Source organism: Cricetulus griseus (assembly GCF_003668045.3).
Source record: "Cricetulus griseus strain 17A/GY chromosome 1 unlocalized genomic scaffold, alternate assembly CriGri-PICRH-1.0 chr1_0, whole genome shotgun sequence".
Lineage (NCBI taxonomy): Eukaryota > Metazoa > Chordata > Mammalia > Rodentia > Cricetidae > Cricetulus > Cricetulus griseus.
In genome coordinates, this window is record NW_023276806.1 from 233,912,410 (window position 1) to 233,934,954 (window position 22,545).

Sequence of the window (22,545 nt, forward strand, 5' to 3'; positions counted from 1 at the left end):
TTGTGAAGATCTGTTGCACACGATTGATGACAGTTGGGTTAAAGACTCAGTGCCTCTTCATTGAGGCACTCTAGCCACTCCTACTTTCATTACAGGTCAGGGTGCAGCAGGCTGCCATGGAGCTGGAGCTGATGCCGTTCACGGTTCTGCTGAGGACAACCCTGGACCTGCTTCAGGAGAAGGACCCTGCACACATCTTTGCTGAACCTGTCAGCCTGAGCGAGGCAAGTTGCCCCTCCAAGCATCAAGCCTCTCCTGGAAATAGCCTCTGAGTAGGCCAAGGAAGGGGTTGGGCCACAGGGCATCCGGAACTGAGGGCAGGGTGGTGTCTGGCAGGTGTCTGGGTAGACCACGCCCTGAGGTTCTCAGTGAGCCTGGCATGGCCACAGCAGAAAGTTGGGTGCGCCTGTGTGGCCCATAAATAGTTGTTGTAATTGTACAGGTTTTATATGTTTAGGTTCCAGATTACCTGGAATTCATATCCAAGCCAATGGATTTTTCTACTATGAGGCGGAAGCTGGAATCTCACCTGTACCACACCTTGGAGGAGTTTGAGGAAGACTTTAACCTTATAGTTGCCAACTGCATGAAGTATAATGCTAAAGACACAATTTTCCACCGAGCAGCTGTCCGCCTGCGGGACCTGGGAGGGGCCATCCTGCGGCATGCTCGTCGGCAGGCAGAGAACATCGGCTATGATCCCGAGAGGGGCACCCACTTGCCCGAGTCACCCAAATTGGAAGACTTTTACCGATTCTCCTGGGAGGATGGTGAGAAGCTTGGATGGGTAGGGAGGAGAAGGACCAGGAAGAGAGGCACAAGGACAGGGCCCAGAAAGCCCTGGATCAGGGTGGGCCTTGGAGGTGTGAAGCAACCATTGGGAGCCAATGGGTGTGCTCAGTGTGCGGCTGGAGTAATTCTGAGGCTTCAGCTGGTGCACCGAGTACCTGCTGAGTGGCAGGAAAGGCTGTCTGTCCAGAAAGCCAAGGCCTCTCCAGGCATCACCTCCTGGAGAAGTGTGGCACTGGAGCATGGAGTGGGAGGGCCAGAAGGTAGACTGCCGTGAGCACCACACTACCCTGCCTGTTCCTGCTTGGTGCATAGTCACCCAGACCAGGGACTACTAAGCTGCTGCATGCCTGCTGTATGGCCATAGCTGCAACCAGATTGCTTCCTGTAGTTGTTTCCCACACCTGACTATCATTTCTAGATAGCAGTGTTGTAGGGCCAAGCCCCACACTGACACTGCTGGAAGTCACTGACCTGGGCATTCCAGATTTCTCTGGCCCTGCGAGGGTCATATGCTTCAGCCTCTTCTGTCCTTCCTTTTCCCTGGCAGTGGACAACATCCTCATCCCAGAGAACCGGGCCCATTTGTCCCCAGAGGTGCAGCTGAAGGAGCTGCTGGAGAAACTGGATCTGGTGAGCGCTATGCGGTCCAGTGGGGCCCGCACCCGTCGTGTCCGAATGCTACGCAGGGAAATCAATGCCCTCCGACAGAAGCTAGCACAACCAGCACCACCACAGCTCCTGTCACTGAACAAAACAGTGTCCAATGGGGAGCTGGCAGCAGGACCTCGGGGGGACACAGCTGTGCTGGAGCAGGCCCTGCAGGAGGAGCCAGAAGACGATGGGGACAGAGGTGAGAGAAGGTCACAGGCAGGGCGCTGGGGTGGGTAGGGTAGTCAGGAGGAGTAAGAGGCTAACATCTCTTGAGAGTATCCTCCCCCAGTATAGATAGGTCTGACCCTGCAGGTAAGCAAAGCCCTTGGCAAGGGTCTCCCTTCATATCACCTTTGGGATACTATTATAAATATGTAGCAATCAATAGAGAACAAAATTTATTTATCAGAGTAGATTTTGTCTCTTGTATTGGTCTGGGCTCCCAGGAGACCCAGGGGTTCTAGAACAGTTAGGTGCAGGGTTGAGGGAGGGTCATATCGATTAGAGTGCTGGAGTCCAGAAGCTTCGCACTCACTAAGTATGAGGCAATTTTGCATTTGCTATAGTGGCACTGTACATCGCAACTGAATAGCTTACTCTACCTCTCTGGAGTTGCTATGAGAACAAGTTAGACGAATGTGAGAGGATAAGGGAAGGGAAGTAAAAACCCTTCTTCTGGCCTGGACTCTTTCAAACTTTGTGTGTATTGTTATTTTCCTGCATGTATGCCTGCGTGAGGGTGTCAGATCCTCAGGCAATTGTGAGCTGCCATGTAGGTGCTGGGAATTGAACCTGAATCTTCTGGACAGGCAGTCAGTGCTTTTAACTGCTGACTCTCTCCATCTTCCCAGCGCCCCCAACCCTCTTTTTCTTTTTCTTTTCCTTTTTCTTTGTGTAGCCCTGGCTGTCCTGGAACTCACTCTATAGACCAGGCTGGCCTCAAACTCACAAAGATCTGCCTGCCTCTGCCTCCCAGGTGCTAGGAAAAAAGGTGTGCACCCCCACCGCCCAGCTTGACTCTTGATTTTGATCCCAGCTGGCCAAGGCTGTAGACCATCCTAGTCAGAGGTGTGAGACTGTAAAAGGCCTAATTGATTTAAGCAGGTGGCTTTCTCAAGTGTAAAGTGACATTTGCAGCCATGTTATGAGAGCCACCTGTCTAAACTGTCCCCTACCTTAGTAATTTAAGGATGTGATTCTCAAAAGCCCTGGAGCCATTTATGAGCTGAGCTGCTTCCCATGCCTTCCCTTTGGTGAAGACAGAGTTATCTCATTGGTGCCCTTGCCCTGAGCCTCAGGGTTGGGGAGGCCTGCCACTCACATAGTCTAAACATGGGAGTTACCTCTACTTGGTAAGGCTTAAGTTGAAGAGACTGGCCTGTTTTATTGTAGGTCGGGGACATGATTGAGAAGCCACATAGGACATCAGAAGGCTCTTCATAATTTTCCTAGGGCAGTCAGCAGGTCATCTGAATTCTGCCCCTTGACTCATGCACAGTGACCAGTTGCCTTAGCATCACCATGAGGGTTTCAAGATAAAGACAAAGAGGTTCACAAGGGGAGGACTGGCCTATGCTCGGGAGTAAAGCTCCAAGTGGAGCAGATTGTTTGGGAACCGCTGACTTAATGCCCTGGTATGAGTCCCTACATCTGCAGACACCATTTCTGCCTGCTGTGTGTCTTCACAAACGGCACTGAGGACAGGTGGGAAACACTGCTGTCTGGTGAGAATCGTAACCCTCCAGTCTGTACAGCTAAAGCCTCACCCGATTACTGACTAAGCAGGTGGCTTCCTCGGGTGTGAGTGACATTTGCAACACACACTATTAGGCACACTTTGTAAGCTCGTTACAGGATGCCCGTCTTCCTGTATGATTTGCCTTCATTTGTTCTGTAATATAATCTAGGCTTAAAATTCTTAGACAACTTCCTAGTTTATTCTAACACAGATCGAGGATTGAGAACTACTAAGTGTGAACAAAGCTTACCCCTCCTTTTAGCTTTTGCTTAGATCTGAGGCCTAAGAGGTGTCAAAACCATGAAACAGCTCATGCTTTTGTTCTTTGCCTCTCAGAGTCAGTATCCGGCTTGTAGGAGCAGACTGTTGCTAGAATGTTCAAGCAGGTTCTCTTTTTCTCTAACAGATGATTCCAAATTGCCTGCCCCACCAACCCTGGAACCTACTGGGCCTGCACCGTCCTTGTCTGAACAGGAGTCCCCTTCAGATCCCCCCACCCTGAAACCCATCAGTGACAGTAAGCCTTCAAGCCGGTCCCTAAAGTCCCGGAAGGTGGAAGAGGAGGAGCTCTTGGAGAAACCAGCTCTGCAGCTGGGAAGTGAGCCCTTGCAATGTTTGCTCAGTGATAATGGCGTTGATAGACTGTCTCTCATAAACCCTGACAGCCCTCCTGGCACCCCTCTCGGTGGGGTGGGCCGCCGTACATCAGTCCTCTTCAAGAAGGCCAGGAATGGGGTCAAGCTGCCCAGGAGTCCAGACGGCACCCTGGAGGATGGCGAGGACAGTGGTACCGTGGGCTCTCCTGCTTCTCCAGCCAGCACGGAAGATGAGCACTGTTCTAGGAAGCGGCCAAGGAGCGGGAGCTGTAGTGACAGTGAAGGGGAGAGGTCCCCTCAGCAGGAGGAAGAGACAGGTGATCCTGCCTGTGACTTCTTTTGCTGTTTCCAATCCACTTTTCTGCTCTGTCTTGCCAGGGGCATCTTCCCCTGTCAGCTGTCTCCAGGGGCCTCTGTGAGAAAACATTTTAGAGCAGTTGTTTCAGAGGGTTGGGTTGATATCGGACTGTCACCGGCCTTGAGGGGAATGTACAACTTAATGTGTTAAAATGGGTCCTACTGTCACCTCAGTTTGCTCTTGGGATACTTTTATCAGACACTGTCTTAGGCACTGGAGGAAAATTAGTGAACGAAACACGAAAAACTCTTACAGAAGAAATAGATTAAAGGCAAACGAGGGCTTTTGTTTGGAGACAATTAAGAAAACATGTCAGACCATCAGAGAAGAGGGCAGAGAGTGCTGGGTGGCATGAGACAGAGCCCAGGGGGAGGGGGCATTTGAGCCAAGATTTGAAGGAGCTGAAGGTATGAGCTGTTTGTATCTAGGGGAAGAATATTTTCAGAAGGACAGATGAGCAGATGTCATGGAGGTGTGAACCTACTGGCGTGTCCACAGAGCACAAAGGAGCCAGCCAGCTGCAGCCATGAGGTGGATGGGAGGGGAAGTCAAAGAACAGATCACAGGTGCTGGATCACTGGAGTCCTGACTGCATGCCCAGCATGAGCTGTTCCCCAGTGGGGAGAGGGCAATAAGTCAGGCCCAGTCCCAGCTCCTCTAAGTAGCTGAGAAATCACAGAGCCCAAAGTGTGGGATTGGGTGTTGGGTAACACTGCCAGAGCCATTGGGGGAACTTGACCTAGAGTTAGGAAAAATTCTCTTGAAGGTGGACCTGAGCTGGCCCTGAGGGTGAGGGTAGCTATTGTGGAAGGGCCCAGGACCTTCAGAGCATGTGACCCCAAGGAGGAAGACGTCCTCTCAAGGACAGTTGAGTGGGTGTTCACTGTAGCCTCAGGCACCAAGAAGGTGCAGATGTGGTCCTGGTGGGGTGGGATGTCTGCTCTTCACTTTGCTCCTCCTATCACTCATCCTTTGTGTGGTATCTGAGTTGTGTGGCCAGCACTTGCTTTTTCTTTTTTCTCTCTTCCCTTTTTCCAGTGCTACCTTCCCTTCCTGTAGGCCATGCCTCTCTCCATGGTAGGCTAGATGTTTAGGATATTAGAGCAAGAGCTTGAAGTTCGGATCCAACTTCCAATTGGCTGTGTGGCCTGGAGGGAGGTGCTCTCCCTGAGCCTGCTTGCACTTACTGATGTGGAGGGCTAAGGCTGGAGCAGATTTAGGAACACAGCAGATAGCAGCCAACAGTAATAGCTATTGTCATCTTTTCAGCTGTGTGTCTCAGCCAAACAGTGTGGAGAACACTACTCTAAAATGAAAGCCTTTGCTGGTAGGGACATCAGGCCCATCAACGTGGAGCCCTGCTGCTTGGGGATGCTACAACAGTGTCCCTTTCCTAGCCCCCACATGCTGGCCGTTGGAACACTTGTGTTTACAACCGTCTTTGGAGCTCAGAAAGCAGGCATTGATCCTTTACAGGCAAGGCACAGTGGGGTTCTGCGACTCACTGTGCCTTGCCAGGTTAGGAAAGCTGCATCTTGGCACCTGCTCTCATAAGTGTGGCTGGCCTCACAGTTTTCTGGCCAAGGTGTCTGTCACAGTTCCCAAATAAGGCCTGATCCATCTTCAGTCGTGGTTCAACGGTCAGAGCTGTAGGACTCTGCAGTTAGAATTCAATAAATAAAAAAAGGGAGCCTTCACGGTAAGGTGATCCCAGGACCATGAAACAGTCCCCTCTACCCGGGGTGCCTTGACGAAAAAGGATCCATACCAAACAGCATCCGATACTTCACAAAAGGCAGGGGCCAAGCTCAGCCTGGAGCCAGGGTTCTGATGCTCCATTCTGTGAAGATCTGGGCTGTCTGCCCTCTTCCACCTCTCACCAGCTCTGTGAGATATCTCTAGGTGTGGTTGACACTGAGCCCTTATCCTGCCTTAGCTTCTCCTGCCGTCATCCCCAAAGGAGGAATTGCCAGCGGGGACGGGGAGGGCTTGTGAGTGTTTATCAGCAGAGGCGGGTGGCTCCTCCAGCCAGAGGAACTCCCTGCTAACTGAGGTTAAAATTAGAGCAGGTCCAGGGGCCTGTGAGCTTGCCCAGGTGGAGAAGTCTTACCTTTGTAGGCAGGTGTGTGCTGCTCAGGTAATACAGTCTGCTCACTAGTTAACATTCTCTGTGAGGGTCCCTCTGCCACCTAAGATGCAGTCCTCACGGGAGGAACAGCCTCCCACCTGCTCCACTCCTCTGAGGCAGGTTCCGACACCGAGGCATGTGTCAGGGAAGGGAGGTTCGGCACTCAGGGCTCACTCTGTGTGTCCTTGGCAGGCGTGACTAACGGCTTTGGAAAACACACCGAAAGCGGGTCTGACTCGGAATGTAGTTTGGGTCTCAGTGGAGGACTGGCGTTTGAAGCTGGCAGGTAAGGATGTTTACCCACAAAGCTTGGGCAGCCTCGAGACCACCTTTTTCTTAATTCTCCATTCAGTGTCAGGCTGGGCTTCCTTATTTTGTTCTTACCACCCTTTCCTCAGGCTCTGGTCTGTACCTGGGAACCCTGATTGTCAGATCTGCTCTAATAGAAGAGTAGTGTTGATGAGTTTGTGGGGCTCCATCCCCTGTTGCCCAGTGAAGCTACCATTTGAGACACACACACCTGGGTACATACACACATGGATAACCCAGTTTGTGGCGGACAAGGTTTTGACTAAGCCTCTTAGGGTTTCATAGGGTTGGTCTCTTAGGTTTGTCTGAGCTTCTGTTCTGTGATGCTGGGCAAGTGCTCTATTAGTAAGCTACAACCCAAGCCTTTTTTGTTTTTGTTTTTTTTGAGACAGGGTTTGTCTGTATTGTTTTGGAGCTTGTCCTAGTTGCTGTATAGACCAGGCTGGCTCGAACTCACCTGACTCTGCCTCTTGAGTGCTGGGATTAAAGGCGTGCGCCACCAACACCCCGCCTTGTTTTGTCTCTCTCTCTCTCTTTTTTTTTTTTCTCAAGATTTTATTTATTTATTATGTATACAACATTCTGCTTCCAGGTATATCTGCACACCAGAAGAGGGCACCAGATCTCATAATGGATGGTTCTGAGCCACCATGTGGTTGCTGGGAATTGAACTCAGGATCTCTGGAAGAGCAGTTGGTGCTCTTAACCTCTGAGCCATCTCTCTAGCCCCTGTTTTGTCTCTTGATACAGGATTTTGCTGTATAGTCTTGGCTGGACTAGAATTCTGAGCACTTTTATTGCCTCTGTCTCCTGAGTGCTGAGATTACAGGCATATATACCACTATGTCTGGATTTAGCCTTTGGTTTTTTGAAATAGGACTGAACTAAGTAGCTCAAGCTAGCCTCCAACCCTCAACCCTTGTACACACACACACACACACACACACACACACACACACACACACACACACACCCAGCATGCATAGCAGTAGCCTCTTCAGAGATACTGTGTAGAGATGGCAAGTATGAAGTTTTAAAGGCCCCTTTTCCAAAGGCTACAGGTTACCTGTCCCTTTTAAAAAGGGATGGGCTTCTGTTGTTGTTGAACCTGAAGGGAGAATTTCTGAGACAAAGCCTTCGTTTCTCCCAAGTCTAAGAGTTTACTGTGCTCATTGTCCTGTGTTTTCTGTTCAAGACTCTGGTTAGAGAGGGGTGCTTGGATGAGAGGACCTTGGTGCCACAGGGAGAGGTGACTGCTAAGAGAGTCCACTGGAAAGCTGGTCTGTGTCTGAAGGCTTCCAAAGCAGCCTTCACTGGCATGTACCTGCTGAGCTTCCTGGTGCTATGTGGGCCTCCAGTTACACATTGGCCCTATGCTGTAGAGACAGTTTACCAAGGCAGATTTCAAAATGTTAGAACATGCTTCTCGCTTGCTCTCAGGTACCTTCAAAGACAGGTACTTCAGCCAGGCATGGTGGCCCATACTCATAACCCCAACACTTAGGCAACTGAGATAAGAGAATCAAGAGCTCAAGACCAGCCTGGGCTGTATACCAAGCCCTGCTTAAAAAACAAAAACAAGGCTGGTGGAGGTGATGCATGTCTTTTATCCCAGCACTCGGGAGGCAGAGGCAGGTGGATCTCTGTGTTTACAGAGTGAGTGCCAGGACTGTTTCACAGAGAAACCCTGTCTCAAAAAAAAAAAAAAAAAAAAAAACAAAAACAAACACTAAAGCTAAGCAAATATGTAAGTGCCTGGAAGTTTGGTTTACTGGAGGTGGTAGAAGTGAGGTCAACCATGGGTCCCCTACCAGCCCTTGGCTGAGGTGGAAAGGATAGTGTTTAACCTTATGAAGGGCACACTTCTCAGCTATGAGTCACAAGAAGTAGGCCTGGCTAGCCAGCTGGTTCAGGTAATGTTTGCTTTTGTGATGAACTCCAGCCAGCTGCCACTACCTGCTTTCTCCAGAGCTTCTGCTTGATAGAGGAGCTGCCCCTGAAAAACATTTCCTCTTTCAATCTGCTTCTAGAGCTTAAACTGAGAGACTGGGACCTCACCGGTAAAGGCATGGCTGCCAAGCCTGATGGTGTGAGTTCAGTCACCAGGGTCACACAGTAGAAATAGAGAGCCAGTCGCATAGGCTGCCCTCTGATCTACACACACACACACACACACACACACACACACTTACTTTAAAAGAAATTAAAGTAAGTGAAATTGGAGATTCAAGGGTTCTGACTGCAGTGTTCTCTCTAGCCATCCCAGCCTGCCTCTTCTCCAGTCTGCTAGGGAGAATATAAAGGAAGCTTTATTTATTATATGGAAGCCATGTTACCTTTTTGTTGTTGTGTTCTGGTCTGTTTTTGTTTGAAACAGGGTCTTTCAACTTAGCTCTGGCTATCCCGGAACTCACTGTGTGGACCAGGCTGACCTCAAGCAAGCTCAGGGAGTTCTGCTCGCCTCTGCCTCTGCCTCCTGAGGGCTGGGGTTAGAGGTGTGCGCTGATCACTAACCCATCCCCAGCCCCTCTTGTCCATTTGCTCCGTGGCTGGTCATTTCCAGTGGTCTCCTGAACACATTTTCATTCATTGAAACCCCGTGACAGTCTCGTACCCTAGACGTGAACTCACTGTGACTGAGAAGGGCCCTTGGACTCCTGATCCCCCCTAGCTCCACCTTCCAAGTGCTAGGATGACATTTATGCCCCACCACACCCAGCTGTACCCTCCTTTGTGGGTCATTCCTCCAACTGCTGGTAATTGAACACCTATAGTGTGAGTCACTGTTGTTAAGGTATGCTCAGTCCCATAGCTTATCTTGTAGAGAAGGTAGATGGAAGTTATACATACACAAGTGCAGACTGGCTATCCTGCATTGGCCCTGGTCTTTGGGGCAGCCTGCAAAGCAAGCCTTAGTGACGTACATCTACCTCATCAGAACCATACAGAACTTGTTCTGCTGCAGCCTAGTTTCCCATGCCTTTCCTGTGTGCACTGGCACCCTGGTACAACAGTAGTGGTCTGTGGTACTAGACTTGAAAACACGAAACCATTCCCAGAGTGCATGGTGTGTGTGTGTGTGTGTGTGTGTGTGTGTGTGCGCGTGTGTGTGTGTGTACTTGTGGCTTTTCCACAGCACCACTGGGGTGGTCACTGGTCAGGATCACAGAGGTGATGAGACAAGCTGGCCTTTGCTTATCTCTCAGCTGCCTTGCCCTGCTTTTCTTTCTCCTGTGTCCTGAGATCTCTCTAGGTTTAGGGTGTGAACTTGGACTTCTGGTGAAGGCACTAGTGTTTCCATCTACATCTCAGTCTCTGAAGTCCATGGACAGGCCTTGTAGGGCAAGTGTGCTGGATCCTTCCTGTGAATTGGGTATTGCTGGTATTGTTTCCCAAACAAGTGCCAACTTTGTTTACTTAGGGATTGTGAGTCATGGTTTTGATTAATCTGAGTATTCTTATCATAAATTCAGTTCTGACTTTGTGAAATAGAGTACCACACTGTAGCCAGTCCCATCCCTTGCTGTGTCTTATCCCATCTAGTTTTCTAAGCATTTGGCTTTTTTTTTTTTCTTAAAAAAAAAAAAAAAAAAAAAAAAAAACCTTAATGAAGATGCAAACCAGCTCCCGAGGAAGCAGGACATGTAGAAAATGAGGTAAAACCAGGTGTTGGTGGCACATGCTTTTAATCCCAGCACTTCAGGAGGCAGAGGCAGGGGGGAATCTCAGTAAATTCGAGGCCAGCCTGGTCTACAGAGCAAGTTCCAGGACAGGCTACACAGAGAAACCCTGTCTCGAAAAACCAAAACTAAACAAACAAACAAAAATGAAGTAAAAAGCCATGAGCCATGTGACAAAGCATAGATTAAAAAAAGGGGGGGGTAATTTAAGTGGAAGAGTTAGCTAGTAACAAGCCTGAGCTATCAGCTGAGCATTTATATATAATATTAAGCCTCTGTGTCAGTCATTTGGGACTAGAGGCTGGGATTGAGAAAGAAACATCTGCTTACAATTAACTCATCTTTTAACCATTTTTTTCTGGTTGAAAAAGTACAGGTCAGCAATGTTTTTATTTATTTGTAAGACAGAGTCTTACTATGTAGCTCATCTGGTTTGAAACTCACTCTGTAGATTGTCTAGCTTCAAAAATCAGAGATCGATGCCTCTGCCTCCCTAGTACTGGGATTAAAGGCAAATAGCACCAGACCCAGCAGCAATAGTGGTTTTTAAAGTTTGATGGGGGTGGGGGTTCCTAGCTGCATAATTCTTTCCCAGAGGCTCCCAGCTCTAGATTGTGCATTAAAATTGCATGAGCTATTTTTAAAATGCCAGTGCCTTGGTGGCCTTGGTCCAACTTTGGTTGTCACTTCTTTTCCTTGTCTAAGTTTACCTTTCCTTCCTTCCTTCCTTCCTTCCTTCCTTCCTTCCTTCCTTCCTTCCTCTTTCTTTCTTTCTTTTTTTTTTTTTTTTTTTTTAAGACAAGCTCTCACTGTATATCCCTGGCAGGCCTACAGCTTGCTTTGTAGACCAGGCTGGCCTCAGGCTCATAGAGATCAGCTTGTCTCTACCTCCTGAGTGCTGGGATTAAAGGTGTGTGCCATCATGCCCAGGATTTAACTTCTTTTCAAGAAGTATTTTATTTCATTTGTGTATGTGTTTATGTGTGACACCATGTTTGCAGAGGTCAGAGCACCAACGTGTAGAAGTTAGCACTCTTTCACCATGTGAGTCTAGGGGATCAAACTCAGGCTTGGCAGCAAGCGCCTTTACCCACTAACCCATCTCACCCACCAGACTTTGCTTCTCTGAGTATCGTTGTTTAAAGAAAGAAATTGGTCTCCTTTTTAGTTGGTAAAAAGAAAACAACAACAAAAAATATCCCTGTCCAAGAAAAACTTCACACACAAACCATTTGGAAGTGAGAATTTTTTTTTTTTAATTTAAAAATGTCTTTGCTAATTCTGGAAAGAAGATATGCCTGTTATAGAACATTTTGGGAAGGAAGCAAATTTTTGGACCTCAAAAATAAATTGGTTTCTCAAGATGAAGCTTGTGGAGCAGATTGGGACAAATGTGAGAAGGGGCCTCCTGGTGGCCAGACTGTCCCCAGAGAGGCTGAGCTCAGATGCTTGGAGCTCTTACGGTTTGGGGCTTTTGAGACACAGCCTTGCAGTGCAGACCAAGCTGGCCTGGAACTCGCAGACATCTGCCCACTTCTGCTTCTGGGATTAAAGGCGTGCGCCCAGCCCTTGGCCTTCCCTCTGAATGAAATACTCCTCTGTGTAGGGGAAGCAGTCCCTCCACAAGGATGGACTGGTTTCTGGTAGAAACTTTAGGTCTCATGTGCCACAGGTGAATATTGGCCTGTAGAGGAAATGGAGACACTGCTTTTGGCTTTGGAGCTCCGTGCCTTTAGAGATGGAAAGCAGGAGGAGGTTTGTCACAATTTAAATTGCTCACTCACTTCACCTTTCTGCTCTGTGTGCAGTGGCCTGACACCGCCCAAACGCAGCCGAGGGAAGCCAGCCCTGTCTCGAGTGCCCTTCCTGGAAGGTGTGAATGGAGACTCAGACCACAGTGGCTCAGGTGAGGAGACTATTGAGGCAAAGCTGGGGAAACAGATGATCTGAGGGGCAGACTATCTGAACTGCTGCACTACAGGGGTTCCCAATCTGGCTGGCTGTCAGTAGCTGAGGCGCCCACACACACAGATGCTGCTAGAGAGATGGCTTTCACTCATGGGCCACTAACTTTTTTTTTAAACTATCTTCAGTTTTTTTGTTTTTTGTTTTTGTTTTTCGAGACAGTGTTTCTCTGTGGCTTTTGGAGGCTGTCTTGGAACTAGCTCTTGTAGACCAGGCTGGTCTCGAACTTACAGAGATCTGCCTGCCTCTGCCTCCCGAGTGCTGGGATTAAAGGCGTGCGCCACCAACGCCCGGCTATCTTCAGTTTGTATCGGGTTTTTTGTTTGTTTGTTTGTTTTAGTTTTTTGAAACAGGGTTTCTCTGTGGCTTTGGAGCCTATCCTAGAACTAGCTCTTGTAGACCAGAGATCCGCCTGCTTCTGCTCCCGAGTGCTGGGATCAAAGGTGTGCGCCACCACCACCTGGCTTGTATCATATTTTGAGTTTATATTGCTGTGGTGATGATGATCATGACCCAAAGCAACTTGAGGGGAAGGTTTTCTTCTCTTTACAGCTTGAAGTCCATCACGAAGGGAAATCGGCCAGAACCGAAGCAGAGGCCATTGAGGAATGCTGTATACTGGCTTGCTTCCCATGATCTGTTAGCCCGCTTTGTTACACAGCCCAAGACCACATACCCAGGGGTGGCATCAACCACAGTGGGCTGCACCCTCCCATGTCAATTGTTAGTCAAGATGTCCCACAGACTTGCCCACAGGGCAGTGCGATAGAAGCATTTTCTCAAGCAAGAGACCCTCTTCCCAGATGACCCTAGCTTGTGTCTAAGTTGACCAACAAAAACCAAGACCAAAAACAAACCTGCCAGCACAATTTGAATAGTTAACACATGCCCATGGTAACGGAAACCCAGAAGGCTCTTATGAAAGCCTGCATTCCTCTCTGGAATGCCAGCTGCTGGCTTTCGTTGTTGTGTTTTTCAGAGCTACTTAATGTATATCCAAGCTGAAACTTGTTTGTATGTTGGAGAGAAGTGTGGAGGGCCCATCGTTCCTTCATGGTGTACCCTGGAAATCCTTTGCTTTCTCTCAGCTTCCCAGTGGCCTGTTGTATCAGAGGACTCTTCATCAGCTTTACTGTAGCGCTCCACAGACAGACATTTAAAGTGCCTTCATCATCAGGGCTGCGTTGCGCAGCCTGTGTGCGGAGGTCATTTCGTCCTTGGAACTGTTAGGTTGATGGGAGGGTGTAGTTACAGTTTTGGTTGGTGTTGCCTGGCTGTCATTGGTGATAATGTGTCATTCATAACTGTCTAGCTATGTAGATCGTGCCTATTTAGCGTAATGGAAATGAGGAGGAGGTAGGGCCAACTGGGTGAGGCTGGGGGTGATTCCCAGATGGAGCAGGGCCAGGGCAGCCTGCTTCTTAACTCATGGTTGTCTGTCACATGCACTCTGGATGACCGTCTTTGAAGTTTTCCTCTAATGCACAGGGCTCTTTCCCTGGTCCAGCCTCTTCCTTCTGTTTTAGTGTGATCCCCTTTCCCGGTGTGTGTTGACGGATGCATGCTTTTAAGTTCCATTACCTTGTGACTGTCTGCTCTCAGACGGCGGGTGGGCCTAGGTCCAGATGAGTCTGTGAGTCTAAGCTTGAAGCCAGGAAGTGGACCTGACACACTTTGTGCTTCTGGTGGTGACTTTTTTTCCCCCTTACTTTTAAGCCCCCATACTAAAAAAAAAAAAGAAAAAAAAAAAAAAACGATGCCAAAAGGATATTTAAAAAGAATTGCACTCCCATAGCTTCACCATCTGAACGCAGCTGTCTCCACATCTGTGTTGCTTCTGTTTCTTTTAGGCACATTTTAACAAGTGCAGATCTGATACGCACACTCTTATACTCAGCGGTTTTTGCTGGGATATTTTTTCCTTGTTGGCTCATGAGCTCTCTGTGCTGGAACTATCTCTGGAACCATCTATCTAACAGCCGCCAATGCTCTGTGATCGACTTGTGTGCCCTAGTGGACACTGGGTTAACGCCAGCTTTCAGCATACACAATATAATGAAGGCACAATTTTTTGCCCCAAATCCTTTTATTGCCTTTCTTATAGTAAGTTGCCAAAGAGGAAGCTTACTGAGCAGATGGTGCAAGCATTTATTTTAGGGCTCCTGGGACACTGCACGGAATCGCATTGCAAAAGGGCTGGACTGGTCTGCGGTTTCACTGGTGCATGGCTGCACTCGGTGTTCGGTTTTATCTGTTCATTGTTGATGTTCTTTACCCACTGGTATCGAGACAGCACCTTTCTTCCTCTTAGTTAAGGATTTTACATCTGTCCTCTCAGATTTGAGCCCTTTTCCATAGCTGGGTGAACGGTCACCTCCCTGTTGACAGTTTGCAGGTGTAGGGAAGGAGAGGCTTCTGTGGTGCTCAGAGTCTTAGTAAGGCTGAGGAGGTGCAGCTCCTGTCCCAGGCTGGACACCTAGGGTCACCAAAGACCCACCTACCTACTTGACTTTGCTGGTTTGTGTTGCGGCCAGGTACTTGGATGGCTCCTTGTAACCCAGTCAGAAAAGACGCTTAGCAGATGGTTCCGCTGGGGTGTCCTCAGGAATTTCCCCATGGAGGGCCCCTCACTCAGGTGCAGATAGCAGTGTTTGCTCAAGCTGGGGCATGGCCCTTCTCTCTAAGAGGCCCTGGAGGTGAAGCCCTTATATTTTCTCAGGGAAGCTATTTTAGAATTCAGGTTCAGAGGTTGGTAAAATAGCCACCTGCTTTTATGTGGCTCATGAGGTAGGAATGGTTTTACAACTTAAATTAGGAGAAGGGTGGTATTTTATAACATGGGAATTGCATAAAATTCAAATTTCAGTGTCAGAAACACTAGTTTTGTTGGTGAGTCCACATACTCAATTACAGCTGCAGAGACACCATGGCTCCTAAAAGGACAAAATATTTACTCTTGGGTCATTTAGAGGATTAATTTGCTGATATCTGACCCAGCCTAAAAACTCCTAAGGAAAAGGAAGGGTGGAGGGGCTGCTGCTGGTTCAGTCCTGGGCTGCCCCAGTTAGATGGAAGCCACAGGCAGGCTGTGGGGCACCATGCCAAGTCCCCTTTGGGCTCTGTCTCCTCCCCTCCCCCACCCCCAGGCAGAAGCCTCCTGATGCCCTTTGAAGACCGCGGAGACCTGGAGCCCCTGGAGCTGGTGTGGGCCAAGTGCCGAGGCTACCCCTCCTACCCTGCCTTGGTGAGTCTGCCCCAGACGACACCCTCCTGTTCCCTTTTCCCCCTGGCGGCTTTGGCCCCTGCCTTACCTTGGGGGATTATCTGATTGGATCAAGCCGGCAGAGTGTGATGGGAGTCTGGGCACCTTTAGCTGCAGAGGGGTGGGGGGGCTTTACCATAGCCTTCCTGGGGCAAACCAGCAAGCCCCCCCCCCAGAAGGCTCCAGGTATTCAGAGACAAGGTTCTCAGGGCTCTCGTAGCAATGTTCATTTGCTCAGTGTAGTTCTGAAATGCTGCTAATAATGCTTAGCTGTGTTACTAAACATCTGCTGTTCTAAATCCTTGAAAGACCAGGGCCGGAAGAGAGCAGGGTCTGCTAGCCACTGTCTGCCAGCTAATAAGCCACAGGGTTGGAATCTGATTCTAGACCTCACACTGTGATGTAAAGCCTTCATTTTTAGTCACTGCATTGAAGATTGTCCCCTGTGCTGTTCTCTCAGGACTATGCTCAGTGTAAGCCTGTCATAGGAGGCAGTACCACCGTTCTCACTCACAGCGTACCATGGCCATGTCCACCTCACACAGTGGTGAAAACTCTCATCACGTCGCTGGTAACAGCGACACCACCCTTCAGTTGCTCTCATGCACCACACTTTGACCATTTCCAGTTCCCCGTTTATATTATTTCTTCACTGTTGTCAGTAAGCATCTTAGCTTTATCTTGGTGCACAATCGCAATTGATTTTTAGGAGTGCCCACTAGAGCCAGCATCTATACAGAAGTCTGGCTGGAAATTAGCTCTGGTTTATGCTCCCACCAGTAGTAGCTAACAACTGTTTACCACCTAGGCTCTCCCAGGTTGGGAGGAAATGGCCACAGGCTTTGGGGGACTGTTGGGTCTTGTAAGAATCACCTGGGACATTGTAAGTTATACAAAGGCAGCTCCACCGACAACACCAGATGAGCCTTCTTGAGACTGGACTGAGGGATCAGCATTCTCAGACGTTTCTTAGGGTTTGTAGCACTGGTGGGAACTACCCAGCACCTTCTCACTTGCACAGCTTTGGGCTCTTCCCAACCCTGCCTCTCTGTCTCTTGAGCCTAACAGCAGCTTCCTAAGATAAGGCAGGAACTCTGATCCTGTTTGAGCCGATGAGGAACCCCGTCTCAATGATGTCATACCGCTTCCTGCAGCCATATTGGTTCGTTTTGCCTACCATGTTCCCCCTTAAGATGGCAGGTGTGGAAAATCACATTGATCTAAAAGCTAGAGACACTGAACTAGAATCCTTGTAAAAATGAGACCACAGGACCCAGATTAGTCATTAAGGAAGTAATTAATGCTGGCAGGTTTGGAGTGTTTTTTTTTTTTTTTCTTAATTGTTGTTTTTGTATCTCACAATGCAAGGGTGCTATCCAAAACTAGTCTTTAGAAAACACTGGGACATGGTGGGACATGCTATTAATCCAGCATAGGCAGGTAGATTTCATTGAGTTTGAGGCCAATCTGGTCTACATAGTTCTAGGCCAGCTAGAGTTATATAGTGAGACCTTGTCTCAAAAAAAAAGGAAAGAAAGGAAGGAAGGAAGAAGGGAAGGAAGGGAAGAAGAAAGGAAGGAAGGAAGGGAGGAAGACTACGAAGAGGAATCACTCACCACCTGAACACAACCTGTGTTTTTATTTTGGTGCATGCCTTGCAGCCCGTTTCCTGTGCATGTAGGTTCTGCATGCCATACTGTATTTTAATATTTTAAAAATAAATGTGTGTGGGGTGTTTTGGAAAAACAGAGAAGAAAAAGGCAATGCAAACCACCCCATTCTAGCATGTTGACTAAATATTTGTGTTGTTCCCTTTATTCATGTGTTGCTGTTGTGGTAGTGTGTGCGCATTGACTCTATGGTATGTTGACTTCCCACAAGCTTCATGTCCGTGGTCTGTAAACCTGCCTCATGTTCATTGAGTCAGTGGACCATTATCTTTTGGGGGTGTGAAAGCTGTCCTCAGGTGTTGGTTTGTCCTCCTTGTTCTTGCCCCCAGCAGGTCTTCCACAGTCCATTCTTGATAGCCAGCATGTGCAGGTGGAGACAACAGAGTCACCCTGTCTCACAGTAGTTAAGGAAGCTGAGGGCTGTTCTGCTATTCTCATTACGTCTCCAGCTCAGTTCCAGGAAGAGTGACAGGCTGGGAGATGGTTTTGACCACTACATAGCTGGTGGGTGGTCTAGAGGTCGGTTGTTCTTAGAGTCTTTACATTTTTTTATTTTAGATGTATGAATGGGTATGTATGAGTATTTTGCCTGTATGTATGTGTGTGCACCATGTACATGACTGGTACCTGAGGAGGTCAGGAAGGGTCAGATGGTTGAGCCACCCTGTGAGTACTAGGAGCTGAACTTGGGTCCTCTGGAAGAACAGCCAGTGCACTTACTGCTCATCTGTCTCTTGGTACCTTAGGGTAAACTCTTGGCCAGAGCGTCTGCTTTCGCCTGCTTGTCTTGGGGGACATGGGGTGCTGGCAGGTGCCCATAGGTATGAGAACACTTTATTATGAGAGGAGGTCCCCTGGGACAGGACATAGGAATGAAGGTTGTTCTGTCTCTAGCAAGGACTACTTCCTCTGCTGGCTTCCAGGTCTCTCTGATCTTAGCGCACAGAGGTTTTGAGCCAGCTGCTTTGGAAGTGGGGCTGTGTTGGAGGCTGCCTGCAGCACAGGCCTAACTGCCTTTGCCAGCATCTGGTTCCAGTCCCAGGTGTGGTTTAGCGCCCATCCTCCTGTGCTGGTACTTCCCTGTCTGCTGATACCCGTCAGAGACTCAAGTGAGATGGTGCATGGATGATTGTGAGCTCTGGGAACAGAAAGTGCTCCACAGACATGGAAAACTGTACTCCTGCTCCCTGGAGAGCTGCTGTGCTGTGATGCTCTCATGCCTATTGGAGAGCTGCTGTGCTGTGATGCTCTCCTGCTCACTGGAGAGCTGCTGACTGTGATGAGCCCCTCTCAGGATAAGCTGCCCCTCCCCTTCTGGAGCTTGCTCCTAGAAGATTGATTCCTCAAGTGGCTTTGGTTTTCCCTCAAACGCTGACCCTTTCAGCTGTCCTTTTGTCTCTTCTCCAATCTTACCACAGAGGTATCTGACCCCATGTCCCTTGGGAAGGTGGTGGGTAGCCAGAGGCAGTTACCCAGAATCAAAGGTGTTGCCCCTGTTGACAGGTTGAGCTTTCTGCATAGTCCCAGCCTGGGTGCCCACTGGGGCAAGGCCCTGAGTACTGGAGTGAATTGCACACTGAGGAGAGGGTTTGTCTGGCTTGGACATGGAATTGCCTGCTCAGCCCTACTCAGTTTGTCGATCAAGTCCTTTCATCCAGAAGATTGCTTGAACAAGGCTGGGGAGAAGGTGGGACAGTGGACTGGAGGAAGAGAGACAAGGCTTTTATTTTGGGGTGCAAAGGAACGTGTGCCTCCATAGCCTGGTTATTTGTGTAACTGAACCCTTGGATGCTTAGGCTTTCAGTGCCTTGATGGTCGGTTTTATAGCTTCTCCCATTCTCCCCTGCTCAGAGCCTGTCTCCTTTTCTGCCTCCAGATCATCGATCCCAAGATGCCCCGGGAGGGCCTCCTGCACAATGGTGTCCCCATCCCTGTCCCTCCACTGGACGTGCTGAAGCTGGGAGAGCAGAAGCAGGCCGAGGCTGGAGAGAAGCTCTTTCTTGTCCTCTTCTTTGACAACAAGCGCACCTGGTAAGTGGTGCAGCCGCTGCAGGATCCCTGCCAGGGCGCCGGCTCTACCCATAGGAGGAGGGAGAGGAGGCTTCAGCTGGCCCATGCTGCTTGTGGTAGCTGTTCCTAATGACACTAGCTAACAGTGCTTAGAGTAGGTTTGGAGTGGGCCTCTTTGACCAGGTATTGAGGAAAGCCATAGGAGAGGGGCCACAGCCCCAGGCAGAAGGAAAAGTCCACTGACAGCACACTTTGAGTAGAGGCCTCAGCTTTTTTCTGTAGAGTTTGGGAGAGGTGTTGGGAATTGGGGATCTCAGTGCACCCTTAAGCCAACAGTCACTAAATTCCACCTGTTTTTTGGAACAGGCATGACCTTGGGTAGGCAGCTCTCATGGTAGCTAGTTACCAGAAAGAGAAGACTAAGCTGAAAGCCGAATGAATAGAGCACTCCCCATAGCTAAGAGAAAGTGTGTCCCAGTCCTGAGGGAGTCTGGACAATGTGGTGTCCTTTATGAGGGGCTTGGTGGCTTGTGGCTAACAAAGTGCCATCACCCCTGGCTCTGTGTGAATAGGAGGTAGAATTGCTGGTAACAGATGCCCTAGGGCAAGGCTTAGGCCTGCAGGGTTACTAAGCCTGCCTGCTGGAATACCGTTGGCAGTTATCTGCAGTCTGCCTGCTTTCCCCTCCACCTTGCTTGACCTGGTAGCTGGGTCCAAAGGAGCCTCTGTAGGATCTCCTGCAGCTGAATCTCAGCTGTGCTTGCGTTTCAGGCAGTGGCTTCCAAGGGACAAAGTTCTGCCTCTGGGTGTGGAGGATACTGTGGACAAACTCAAGATGTTGGAAGGCCGCAAGACCAGCATCCGAAAGTCGGTACAAGTGGCCTATGACCGTGCAATGATCCACCTGAGCCGAGTACGGGGACCCCACTCCTTCGTCGCTTCCACCTACCTGTAAGAGTGGAACTGGGCCTGCATCTGCCTGCTTTGCCTCTCCTCTGTCCCCGAGGCATAAGAAGCCTCGTCTGCCCCTGCCAAGTGTCTGGCCGGCAGCTTCTTTCTCATGGCAGGCCCTGACTGGACTGGGTCTCCAAGGGCAAGGCCCAGTGTTGACCAATCATGTGGTTCCCCTGGAGGGCCGCTGTGTGCCAAAAACTCCCACCCGAGGTCCCTGGGGATATTCCACTGAAGAACCACTTTGAAGTAGAAACAGCTGAGAGTCTTGGCCGGCCAGGGAGGTGGACCTGGCCCACAGAGCAAGAGGTCCTAGGCTGCTTTTCTGGGGCCAACTGCTCCCTCCATGCCTCTCCCAGCTAACCATACCTCAGGGCAGGCAAGGTTCTGATACTGATCCCAGAGATGTGCCAGGGTCCCTCGGGAACCCACTGAGCTCCCTCCCCTCCCCCCACACCACCTACTCTCACACCTCCTCCTTCCACACCCAATCTCATTTTCCACACCCAGCCCAGCCTCTCCTCCCCAACATCGCTCTCCTTTCTCCCTTGTGCCAAACTGACAGCAACGTCACCAAATTGATCTTTTTCTTTGATGCTCATTTCCTTCCTGGCCAGCTGCTATGTTAGATAGATGTCTGCCAGGCACCTGAGCCACAGGTAGAAGCGATCCCACGTGTAAGAATCTTTCCCTCACTCGCAGACTCCCACTTGTGCTGCTGACATGCCCAGCCCAGCTGCATGCATGTGCCCTGTGGATGGAGTGGGCTTCCTGCCCTCTGTCTTGCTGAGGGAGGGCCCCGTCCATGCACAAGGCTCAATGGATGCTGAGGATGGCACATGCCTTCCAACTGGCATGCTGCTTGTCCCTCCTCCCTTCTCGTTGGCTTTTCTCTTCCTGCAGCAGACTTAAGCCTTACTGTGTCACACAGGGGGCATAGGCTGCCCTCCAGCACCCTCCCCTGGCTCTGTTGCTCCTGCTTCATAGAGCAGGGAACACAGCCTTTTTCTTTCATACCCTGTCTTCAACCTTCACTCCCTCACCTCCAAAAGGAAGGAAGAAAAAAAAAAAACTGTGAATAAGGAATGCTGACTGACAAACCAACGCAACTTTCAGAGGCTTCTGCTCTTGACGTTACTTTTCACTTCCTAAGCACCAAAGCCGCGGGCGGGTTTGCGGGCCGCTGATTGGCATTTTGACTTCTACCTTGATGTTATTTTTAGTTGTTTTAAAACTTTTCATAGGGGAGTTTTGGGCAAAACAAAGGCCCTGGGGAGATCACTGCCATTTTTACATACTCAGACTTTTTAAAATACAGCCAACCAACCACCAACTTCTTACACATTTGGGACATGAGCCAGAGTTTAAAAGGGAACCAACAGAATTCATAGAGAGGGCGGGATTCTGTCCAGTAAACATTGCAGCAACAGCTGGGACAGGACATGGTGTATATAACTGTAAGATACTGTTGTAAGTTATTCAGGCCTATACTCTCCATTATCGGAACCCTCCACTGTGCAGCCACACAGTGTGGTCTAGTTAAAGGAGCCGATGCGTCCCCCTCTCCCCAGGTAGTTGGTCAGCTGTGGACTCTGTGATCCTTGTCTAAACCTGTGTTGTAAGATCTCGGGGTTTTCTCCCCACCCCCTCTCCTTCTCCCAACACTTTATCTCTATTTTTCAGTGTCTGAGTCCCATTTGAAAACCTGCTCTTTTAGAACAGGTGCAGCTCAGATCCTGCTGTGGCACGGGGCCTCGTGTCTCTGTCGCGTCCGCTGTGAAGCACACGATGCTCTATTTATTGTAGAAAGTGACTTTATTTGCCTTCTAGAATTGTTTATAACAGATGGCTATAAGAGAGGTAATAAACAGAAAAATCTATGCCTGTAAAGAATACGAGAGTTAATTTTACCTACTATAATATGACGTCTTATTTTCTCTCTGAGAAATAAATGCTGTAATAGGCAGTGTCTTGTTGTGGTGTATTTGGTGTCCTTGGTGGGGTCTGCTATTTTTTTTCAAAGATTTTATTTATTATGTATACAACATTTTGCTTCCATGTCTATCTGCACACCAGAAAAGGGCACCAGATCTCATAGTGGATGGCTGTGAGCCACCATGTGGTTGCTGGGAATTGAAACTCAGAACTCTGGAAGAGCAGCCAGTGCTCTTAACCTCTGAGCCATCTCTCCAGCCCCGGCCCTAAGAATGGGCTTGTTGGCTGGGTGTTGGTGGTGCACTCCTTTAATCCCAGCACTCAGGAGGCAGAGGCAGGCGGATCTCTGTGAGTTCGAGGCCAGCCTGGTCTCCAGAGCGAGTGCCAGGATAGGCTCCAAAGCTATACAGAGAAACCCTGTCTCGAAAAACAAAAACAAACAAACAAACAAACAAAAAAAGAGAGAATGGGTGTGAGGACCAGCTCAGATTCAGGACTGA

The 22,545-nt window shown here is 49.3% G+C and overlaps 1 protein-coding gene across 5 annotated transcripts in view; it reads left to right on the forward strand.

Moving 5' to 3' along the window:
- Positions 1-22,076, forward strand: part of Brpf3 (bromodomain and PHD finger containing 3) — a 34,667-nt gene extending 12,591 nt beyond the window's left edge. For 3 of the 5 annotated variants that reach the window (XM_027389055.2, XM_027389056.2, XM_027389057.2), the window contains exons 5-13: positions 96-224; positions 458-770; positions 1,340-1,642; positions 3,588-4,094; positions 6,456-6,549; positions 12,061-12,158; positions 15,364-15,461; positions 19,026-19,180; positions 19,931-22,076. In XM_027389055.2, the coding sequence (XP_027244856.1) occupies positions 96-224; positions 458-770; positions 1,340-1,642; positions 3,588-4,094; positions 6,456-6,549; positions 12,061-12,158; positions 15,364-15,461; positions 19,026-19,180; positions 19,931-20,114 (1,881 nt within the window). In that variant the 3' untranslated portion in view covers positions 20,115-22,076. Of the gene's footprint in view, positions 1-95; positions 225-457; positions 771-1,339; positions 1,643-3,587; positions 4,095-6,455; positions 6,550-12,060; positions 12,159-12,769; positions 13,956-15,363; positions 15,462-19,025; positions 19,181-19,930 lie in introns of those variants that run through there. The other 2 variants (XM_027389058.2, XM_027389059.2) reach the window with 2 other exon arrangements.
- The last annotated feature ends 469 nt before the right edge of the window (positions 22,077-22,545 follow it).